Source organism: Calonectris borealis, unplaced genomic scaffold, assembly GCF_964195595.1.
Source record: "Calonectris borealis unplaced genomic scaffold, bCalBor7.hap1.2 HAP1_SCAFFOLD_128, whole genome shotgun sequence".
Taxonomy (NCBI): domain Eukaryota; kingdom Metazoa; phylum Chordata; class Aves; order Procellariiformes; family Procellariidae; genus Calonectris; species Calonectris borealis.
Genome location: NW_027441516.1, coordinates 32,845 through 42,561, shown reverse-complemented (window position 1 = coordinate 42,561; position 9,717 = coordinate 32,845). Strand labels below are relative to the sequence as shown.

Sequence of the window (9,717 nt, the reverse complement as noted above, 5' to 3'; positions counted from 1 at the left end):
CGTTGCTGGGCTGTGCAGGGGCTGCCAAGGGAAGGTGAGGGCCACCAACAGCTTTCAGTCCTGGCAACTTGTGTGTGGGAGCCCGAGGTGGTGGGGTTTGGACCTGGGCTCTGCCTGGGATGAGGGGGTAGGTGAGGGTGAGGATGAGGTGGCAGAGCAAGCGCAGAGCCCCTGCCCCCTGCGCTGCCTTCCTACGGCAGAGGAAGGCTTCCCGCACACGGGCGGTTAAGGCACAGAAAGGCTTTCCCTGTGCTGACTCCTTACGGCACAGAAAGGCTTCCCCCGCCACGATTCAGCTGTCTTGGAGAGGTCCAGAGCAGCCACCAGGCATGGACCTACCTCTAACATTGACAAAATGCCTCAGGTAGCTGCCCTGGAGGAGTCTGGATGAGTCTCCTGGAGGAGTCTGACTCAGATGACTGAGTCAATTCCCAGAGAGCTACCAGGCATGGACCTGCCTCCAACATGGACGAAACACCTTGTCCAGCAATCTTAGAGGAGCCTGGGGCTGCTCCCTGAGAATCCATCCATCTCCAGAGGAGGCCAAAACACTCTTGGAGATGCCTGGGTGGACTCCCGGGGAGCTTCCGTGCATGCACGTGAGTCCTACATGAAGAAAACTTTTCAGGTAACTCCCTAGGAGTCATATGCGTCTTCTGTCCAGGACTTCAGCTGCCTCCAGGAAGGGCAAAACACTCCCAAGCTGCCTGGCAGGATTCCCGGCAAGGTACAGAGCACGGACCTGCCTCCAACACTGAGAAAACTCCTTGGGTGGATTCCTTGGAGGAGTCTGGGGCTTCTACCCGCGAAATTCCTTGTTCCAGGGAATTGAGCTTTCTCCAGCACAGGCCAACACACTCCTGGAGACACCTGGCAGGAGTAGCGAGAGCTACCAGACATGGATCTGCCTTCAACATGAAGAGAACTCTTCAGCAGATTCCCTGGTAGGGTTATTGGGCCACCACCCAGGAGTTCAGCTGTCTCCATGGGCAAGTGAATACACTCTTGGTGACGCCTTGGAGGACTCCTGGGGAGCTGCCAGGCATGGATCTGCCTCTAACATGGACAAAACAATTAAACTAACTACCTAGGAGTTTGGGGCTACTACCCGTGACTTGAGCTGTCTCCAGATGAAGCCAAAACACTCCTGGAGATGCCCGAGAAGAGTCCCAGAGAGATATCGGGCATTGACCTGCCTTCAGTAGGAAGAAAGCTCTTCAAATAACTCACTAGGAGGACTGTGGGGCTGCTACCTGAGCTATATCCAAGGAAGGCCAAAGAACTCCCAAGTGCCCTGGGAGTCCCAGAAAGCTCCAGGGCATGGACCGTCCCCCAACACTGACAAAACTCTTTGAGTGGATTCCTTGGAGGAGTCTGGGCTGCTGACTGCAAAATCCATTTTCTCATAGGTAACAGCCTGAAAGATAGAAGCTAAGCAGCATGTGCCTCTGGTGAAAACAGGTAACAAGTGCTGGTTGCATTTGGTTGATCCTTAGTTGCTTCCTGCATAAGAAAACTGTGCATCAATTTAATCCTTTGTGTATAGGCAGGGCCTCGCTAACGTCACTGTGCAGGCAGCAAGTATGTGGATGTCGGGCTTTCTGCACATTTGTGACTGATTTCTCTTGTTTCTTATAATAAGGAAAATCTTACTATGCACTCCTAAAGTCTCCGATAAGCTCGTGGGTTGAGAGAAGGACAGGGAGCTCTCTTACCAGTTAGCATCCCAGGCAAAACAGACTCGAACTCGACTTAATGGGATTTATTGCCGGATGAAACGGACTCCTTTCCCCCGTCTTCGGGAGGATCACCGTGCACCCTGAATCGATACAGGCAGGTGTAGTCCGGGTGGCCCCAGTTGCTCAGCACTTGCAGCCGTATGTAATTCACGAACCCAGAGAGCTCCTGCTGAAAGGAGAAGAAGAAAGGAGTTGCCTTGTCCTCTCTGGCCTTTGACTCCTGACAGAGTAGTGCTGCAGTGACCGACTCATTCAACAGCTTACTTCTGTCTGCCCTGCGAGGTCTTTTGACCTATCATGGTCAAGATGTTCTTATTCTGCTCTACCTCATTTGGCCATAAGAATAGTAGAGGAAGAAGCAGCTCCCAGAAGCCTCAGCAGATAGATTGGCAAGGTCTTCTTGCCTGCTTTGAGGCACGTGCTTCCACAGTCAGAAGACCTGGTGTTAGTATAATGTCTCGTTGCCTTCTCTAGAAAGCCACGGAAACAGCATGGCCTCCCTGTCACTCCTCGCTCCCAGCAACCACAGAATCCTCAGAAAGCCCAGTATTTCTGATCTTTAACTGGCAGGCCAGTAGCAGTGCATACGACGGGATGTGGCCACTTGTACGCACCTGGGGTCCGGACAGTCAAGCTGATTTCAGCTTCAACTGCGGCGCTTGTAAGCACTGAAGCTTAAACCCAAAACGAAAAAGAACAGCAGTCCAGGCAGACGCTGTTAGGAAGCCAAAGCAGAAGAAAGGCCAGCGTGGCACACGCTCAAGGAGAGGGCTGCCTATAGCCCTTTGGCAGGGAAGCTTCTCCCCAGCCAACCGCATTTCTCCTCCTCTCCTGCAATTCTCCTCCCTCTTTGTCCCCGTACCTTCAGCTGGAAGGTCTGACTGGGATTCAGCGCCGCCAGGAAGGTGAACTGTCCCAGGAACGTTCCCTCCTCCTCATGTTCTTCCTTCAGGCCCTAGAGAAAGACGGGGGTGGAGAAAACAAGAGCGCCTGGTACACCATGGGGAGACCTCACTGCAGTCGGGGAAGTACTGGTTTGTTTTGGCTACGTAGCGCGAGGAGGATGAGCGCACGGGGAAGAGGAGAAGCTGCAGCTAGGTAGCACGCCACACTTGCGTACTCAACGAGTCTGAGCTGCCAGTCAGAAAAGGAGCAGACGTTCCCAGTGAGCGGGGGTAACACACGCCCACTGGGATAGGAAGCCAAGAAGGTCTAGGACCGTGCGCTCTGCCAGCTCCTCTTCCCTGTGGCTCCTGGAGTTCCATCTTGCCCCAGAAGCTTCCTTTCGAGAGGGACATTGGATAAAAGAGGAACACAACTCCAAGGACCTTGTTTCTTCTGCGAGCCAGGAGGAAGCCGCAGGCCGCTGGACTCTTTGACCCGTATTCACCCCCTGCTCAGAAATGCTACGCAACCCTCCGCCCCCCACTCCAGAGAAATGACTTACGTAGACAGCAAAGTCCTTTGGAGCTTTGGAGATAGTGTCTCCATGGAACGCTGTGCCTGAAACATGGTCCATGCTGACTGCTCTGGGAATGATGGGCGCAGCCAGCTTGATGTAGACTTGGCCCTGACTTCCTGGGAAGGGCCAGCAGTTTCCTGGATGATTTTCAGGCTGAAAGGAGAAGAAGAAACTACGTTCACGTGGAGAAGGGTGCCCTGGCTCTCGTTCCTGCCGCGAGCATCAGAGGATTAAGAACGGATTTGGCCAATCGGCTCTGCTCTGAACAGGAGAGGAAACGGTCAGCAGGGAGACACAGGAGGCGAGTAGGTCCATGGAAGAAGAAGGCAGGACAAGCAAGCTTCGAGGAGCAAAGACAAGGGTAAAGGCAACTCTCAGCAGCGTGTTTGGTTCCTCCCCCCACCTTTGTGTTTCTGTTTCTTGGTGCTCCTACCTCAAGAATAACCTCAGGAGACCTCATGTAATCCACCACCGGTAAGGAAAACAAAAAGACTTTTCCTTTCGTATTCCGGAAGGATGGAGAAGTCCTTGAATGTATGACAGCAGCGCCTGGAAAGGAAAACACGAACAGGATCATCAAGCAATGTCAGGAGGAATATTGCACGGTTGACTTGAAAAAGGCTTCTAAGTAGTCTTCCGTCTCCTACAGTGGGATTCCCCTCTTTCTTACTGGCGTGATCCCTCCGGAACACCCAGCAGGGACTCATCAAACTGTCGTAAGGGGCCGTGGGAACAGACAAGAACGTGAACCAGGCTTTCTGCTCTTCGGATATGGTCTGGCCCGTTACCGACTCTGTCAGTGGGTACATTTTTAGGGCACAAGGTGACCCTTGACTTCTCGCCCCTTCTCTCCTACCACTGGGCGCGGTCAAATGCCTGTCTTGTCAAGCTAGACAGGAAGTGCTTTGGAACTGGTTTGTTTGTACAGTGTCACGGCACCTGATGATCTGAGAGCATAATCAGGCATCGGGGCTTGGCTTTCTTCTACCTTCTCCAAGACTTGATTGATTATCTCTTGAGCAGCCTGGGAAGGAACACAAAGGAGAGGGCCTGTTAGAAGGAAAAGGAACGGGGCAAGCGGCTCTCCTGCAGGCCAGCCAAGGTGAACTGGGACAAGGTTAAACTCAGATGTAAGGAACGCCGGAATTGCCCGGAAACCTCCCCAGTTTGCTCCACTCTGATTGACCGGTATCAGAATGGAGGGGCTGCTCACTCCAACTGTAGTGGGATACGTGCCAGAGGAGGACAGAAACCTCTGAGCAGAGCCTTCTGCAGCGTGCCCTTACCCATCCGGTAAAGCCTGGGAGCTTAGCCTGCTTCAAGGCTTCATGCAGAGCGCGCTCGGCGACATCCCTTGCGCTCCACTGCAGGTGATAACGCTCTTCCTGCAGCTTACGGAGCTGCAGGGTCAGGCTTTCACTCAGCCCTTCTCCTAACTCCTCCGCTGCCGGCCTAGAAAAAGGGAGCAAGGGAGAGGCTGTAACTGTTGTGGCGGCCTCTGGACGCTGTGGGAATGGGAGCCAGGCGAGCTGGCAGGTGAACCATGCCTTAAGCGGCTGGGAGAGTTAGTTCCAAAGTTCTCAGGGCTCCGGGCTGAGAAGCTGCTTCCCAGCTGCCTGAGTACATTTTGGGGAAGTGCTGAAGGTCTCAAATGCTCAAAGCCGTCTTTTTCCCTATTCCAAGTGCCAAGGTGTCATCAAAGCCACGCAAGAGCAGATTTGAAGGGGTGCGGGTGGCAGTTCCCATAGGAAATACCAACACAAACAAGAGGTGCGCGGTGTTTTCTTTTAAAAGATGACTCAAGGCAGGCTGCTGCGAGTTAAGAGGTAGCCAAGAGGGGCACAGCATGCCGATCCCGCGTGTGTTTGCCCAGGGTAATCTCCCAATTCCTGCTATGCGTGCAGCTCAGACTTAGACAGGGAAGGCTGCAAGAGACACAAAGAGCAAGGGAAAGCGGCTGCCGTTGCCAAATGCTGCTTCTCAACAACGCTCTCTCCCCTGCTTTGCTGTTGGTTCCCCTCCCCGAACACTGGTCCTGCTGAATCATCCTGCCCCGCTCCTTCAATTCTCTCCCACTGCTCCACAGCCTTGGACTGCTCAGTCCTCTGGGGCACTCTCCAAAATCTCCTCCCTTCCCACTCGGATCAGAAGCAGCGTTTTGCCTACAGCACAGCCCTCTCCCACAGCCCATTCAATGGTGCTGGTTAACAGGGTCTGCAGCGTTCCTCGGCCACTCTCTCACCACTTCCTTCCTTCTCCTTCCCTGCCTTAGGGACAGACCAGTGAGACTCGATCTAAGGGAGACAGGGGAGAGCTCTCCTGGACCAGTCCTAGAGCCCTCTGCCCCGCTGCCTTTCCTGTGCTCGCTTGCCAGTATCTCGCCTCTCCGTTTTTTCCTCCACCGTTCTCCAGCTGCTCCCTCATCTCCTTTCTTAGCACAACCCGTTCCTTGCCTGGGCTCACCTCTTCTGCTCGCTCGAGAAATACACTTCTGTCCTCCCTCTCCGCTTGGCAGTGGCCGTCGCAAGGCTTCCCTCAGCCCTTGAGCCTTGCCCCCCTGCAAAGGTCTTCATGGGCACCTGCTGCTACACTGACCTCAGCTCAAGAGAAGACTCTCTTCCCCTTGGCCTCTCCTCTCCTCCGAGGGGCCATGCTGCTCGCAGGGCTCTCTCTTGCAGCCCAGCGATGGAAAGCCGCAGAGGTGTCTCCTAGCAGCTACTCCCAAGCATCGAGGGAGAGAAACGGATGCGGGATGGAGAAGGCTACTGTTCCCCTTCTGAGGCGTTAGGGAGGTGGAGCTGCCAACAGCCCAGCCCAAGCGAAAGGGTGGTCGGAGGGGTGGCCCCAGACGTCTCATGGACGTGGGGAGCTGTGGCTGACCGTTTGGCAGAAGAGAAGAAAGGACGAAGGGAGAAGCTCAGGGAGCTGTGCCAGGTGAAGATTGTGTGAGACAGGACATAATGTGCTGTTGGGGCCCAGGGGCAGAGCTCCTCTAAAGAACCGTCTGGTCAAGGGGAAATCGTTTTTACCTCCGAGTCTTCCGGTCCTCTCCAGGGAGGTACAAGCGCTCCTGGAACGACAATTAAGGGAACGGTCATTCCAGACAGAAACAGGCCTTCTGCAGAAACGAAGGCAGCACACAACGACAGTCTCTGTACAGCCACGGCAAACAAAGAGTTACAGACACCATGCCTGTTTGTGTGTGGGTGCCCCACTAGCATACGCTGTGAAAACACCACCGTGGACTGGCAGGCAAGACAGAAGGCAATTCACATTGGGCACTGTCTTCTGCCAGAAAGCCTCCCCTCTTTGCCTTGGGCTCGGCTTCCAGTTAAACCACATCTTTCCTGCAAAGCCTTCTACCATTTGTCAGGCGTTCATTCGATAGGTCAAGAGGCACGTGCAACCGCTTTTACATATTCCTGCAGTTTCCTCTCTTCCTAGGCAGCTGGACTCTCTTGGGCAGGTTCCTGCTACACTTCCAAGGGTGGTTTGATTACAGGCCCCTTCCTGATACCATCCTGAGAAGTTCCATTGCTATGAAGCTGCTTGCTACACATGGGTTTTTGAAGTGGTTGGCACGTTGAAGGCTGGGGCAGCAGGACTCTAACACCTATCAAAAGCAAAGGAATCAAGTCTTCACACGCAAGCCAGTGCTTTGCTGAAACCTCTGCAGGCCCAAATCTGCCTAATCCTTGTTCTTTATCAGCTGTGTGCAATGCCACAAACTGCGGAGACACTGGTGTTCGGTCCAGTTGACCTTCACCTGAATGACCGGCCAGGGTGGCTACTGTACCGAGCCCTAGGCACAGGCTTTCAATGTCTGGCAGTTTACGCCCTGGAGTTACGCTGGCAGAACCAGCCTTGGTCTGAGGAAACCAAAATGTCACCTGCTGTTGGAGAGGCTGAATATAGGAGGAGATGTAGGCCCGGCATACTGCTGCAGTCCTCCAGAGGCTTTCTTCGCCAAGCTGTCCCGCGTGGTAACCACCTGTCAGACATCCACCAAAGCTCTCCTTACACTTGGTTTTGGTCTAAGGCTGGGTTATGCCTCCGGCTGCCCCCTCCCTTTTCCGTGCCTCTCCCAGTGCCATAGTTGTCTCTCCTCTTGTAGTCTTTGAAAGAGGTCGTGATGGGCTCCACAATAGGTGGACATTCCCTCCCCTGGAATATGCTCCTTGCCCTGCAGAAGCTTCTCAACCTCCTGGAGCAGGTGAGGTTAGCCACTGCCTCTCCCACGGCTTAAGAGAACTGGCCCAGCCCTCCTGGGGAAGGCAAGTCACCCCTTCCTCGCCCCCACACCTCTTCCTCTGAAGCAGGGGGGACTGGCACACCGCTGTTGGGGACTTTCTGCTCTTAGCTGGGCTCCCCTGGTCACAGCAGGGGAAACGGACCAGGGCAGAATGGAGCCCTGGGGACCTCCTAAAGCTCCACCCTCAGGTCTGAGCTCTACAGAGACTCACCGAAAGAGAACAGACCGACAAGCAGCACCAGGGTCATGGTCTTCAGAGCCGTCCATTTCCTGTGGAGCAGCAAGGAGGAAAAGGATGGTGAAGCTGGCAGCAGCCGTGCAGCTCAGCAGCAGACTCGAGAGCAGCAGTAGGGACTGCAGGTCAGGAACCTGGCGCTGCTGGCGTGAGGATTGGCTCGGTCCTGCACGAGCTCGAGTCAGTGGTGGAGTCGTCACCAAGTGCACCAGTAGGTCGTTTGGTACGGCAGCAACTGGCACCTTGGAACAGGCTGCCCAGGGAAGTGGTGGAGTCACCATCCCTGGAAGTATTTAAAAGATGTGTAGATGAGGCCCTTAGGGACACGGTTTGTGGGCATGGTAGTGTTGGGTTGATCTTAGAGGTCTTTTCCAACCTTTATGATTCTATGATTCTATGATTCTATGATTTCATAAGGGATGAAGGGCTCAAGATTGACTCCGGAATAGGAGAAGGAGTTGCAACAAATGCTGTGGCCATACTTCACATCTGTGGGGGTGGAGAGGGATTCTTTGGAAAAGGAAGGGACATAACGAACGCCTGTTTCTCCTGCCCACCATCCCATCAGTACTTGTGCTGGTACTGGTCCCCACCCCCTCTCAAGACAAGGTTCAGCCTGTACCCCTACAGTTCAACAGCCTGCAAGGCAGGGGGTTGTGTGTCTCCCCCTCTAGCAGCATTTCTGTAGCAGCCAGCTTATCGCTGGCCCTTTTCTTGGCTGAAATGCAGAGAAATGCAGACTGGGTAAAGAGGGAGGGAGGGAGAGTGGAATGTAAATGCATGCTGGCAAGGCATGGGCAACCACGGAAACGCCAAAAAACCACCCTGGTGGTTAGGCCCTGCTCCCCTGAGGCCTGATCTGCTGAGAGAGAGCACTCACCGCTCTGCAAGACAGAGAGCCCTCCTGCCCGTCCCAGGAGGCTCTCGAAAGGCTTACGGCATACATGTCATCAGGAATAAAGAGTCCCCTTTTGTTTTACTAGAAAACTTCTTGCACCCCTCAGAGTGTGCTCCTTTTCCTAAGGCAGAGCACCGGTGAGGAGCTGGCCAGGTTTCTGAAGGAGACCTCCTCTGCCAGGAACACGTCAAATCCACTGCCAACAGAGGAAACGCTGGCGTCCTTCTGGTTCGGGTCAGAAGGAAAACCAAGAAAGCTCAGGGACGTAACCCGCCCTGCAGAGCGCAACACGGGACTGTGCCAAGCTCTCGCCATTACTACGGCAGCGTGTGTCTGGGCAGCCGTTTGGGGCTCCCTCTGAGCGATCCAAAATGGACGGGTCCCTCATTTCGCAGAGACAAAAGGCTTTCCAGGTCTAGTGCTGGCATTCAGGAAGAGACTGAAGAGACTGCTGCTGCCTTCCACCACCTCCAGACCGAGCTCTCAGGCTGCCCTCGTGCTCTTCCCCTGTCCACCCCCCGCCCCGGCTGATGAGATGGAAAATACGCTTGGGGAAAGGAGAGGAGGATTTTTCAAACGTACCCATTCAGATCGCGGGCCTTCCGTGCCTGTCTCTGCGTAACCGCTGAGGTGCGGGCACGAGGCATCCTGCTTGCTCAGGAGTGAGCCAAAATCTCTGTGATCTCCAGTCCCTCCAGACCGAAGTGACAAAGGCACAGGGACAACCCCCGTCTTATGCCCTGCTGTGTCTGCCTCAGCGCTGACGACGCTTTGTGACATCAACGGTGGTGGGTGATGTCACAACAGAAAAGGCAGCGCCACGTTTCGAGGCAAAGTCCAACCTGACAGGGAGCAGCTTTTGCACTCCCCTCCACAAGGGAAGAAATCCTACAAAACCAGAACGTCAGCTGAAAAGTCCTTGACTGGCGTAAACACTTCTTGGCAACGACTAAAACCACCGGTGTGTTATCAACATTCTTCTCATACTAAATCCTACACACAGCACTATTCCAGCTGCCGAAAAGAAAATTAACTCCATCCCAGCCGAAACCAGGACACGTCCCAAGGGGCAGCGCCTCTCCTGTCCTCTGCCCTCCTGCCCTCTCTCCTCCCCTCCCCTCCTGTCATGGC

The 9,717-nt window shown here is 54.5% G+C and overlaps 1 protein-coding gene across 1 annotated transcript; it reads right to left on the bottom strand.

Moving 5' to 3' along the window:
• Positions 1-1,752: 1,752 nt before the first annotated feature.
• LOC142076963 (SUN domain-containing protein 3-like) lies at positions 1,753-9,233 on the bottom strand. The gene is made up of 9 exons (XM_075139178.1): positions 9,169-9,233; positions 7,665-7,723; positions 6,231-6,271; positions 4,488-4,706; positions 4,141-4,225; positions 3,635-3,750; positions 3,187-3,354; positions 2,602-2,694; positions 1,753-1,908 (listed from the first exon to the last, which is right to left on the bottom strand). Exons 1-9 carry the CDS (start codon positions 9,231-9,233, stop codon positions 1,753-1,755), a joined length of 1,002 nt encoding a protein of 333 aa, XP_074995279.1.
• Positions 9,234-9,717: the final 484 nt, after the last annotated feature.

Bases quoted from the DNA above. Each gene is read 5' to 3' on its own strand.
- LOC142076963 (XM_075139178.1), bottom strand. From the start codon at position 9,233: ATGCCTCGTGCCCGCACCTCAGCGGTTACGCAGAGACAGGCACGGAAG. The intron at 6,272-7,664 runs GTGAGTCTCTGT...TTGTCGTTCCAG, and splicing joins TGTCGGTCTGTTCTCTTTCG to GAGCGCTTGTACCTCCCTGG. The intron at 2,695-3,186 runs GTAAGTCATTTC...GTCTTTCTCTAG, and splicing joins CAAAGGACTTTGCTGTCTAC to GGCCTGAAGGAAGAACATGA.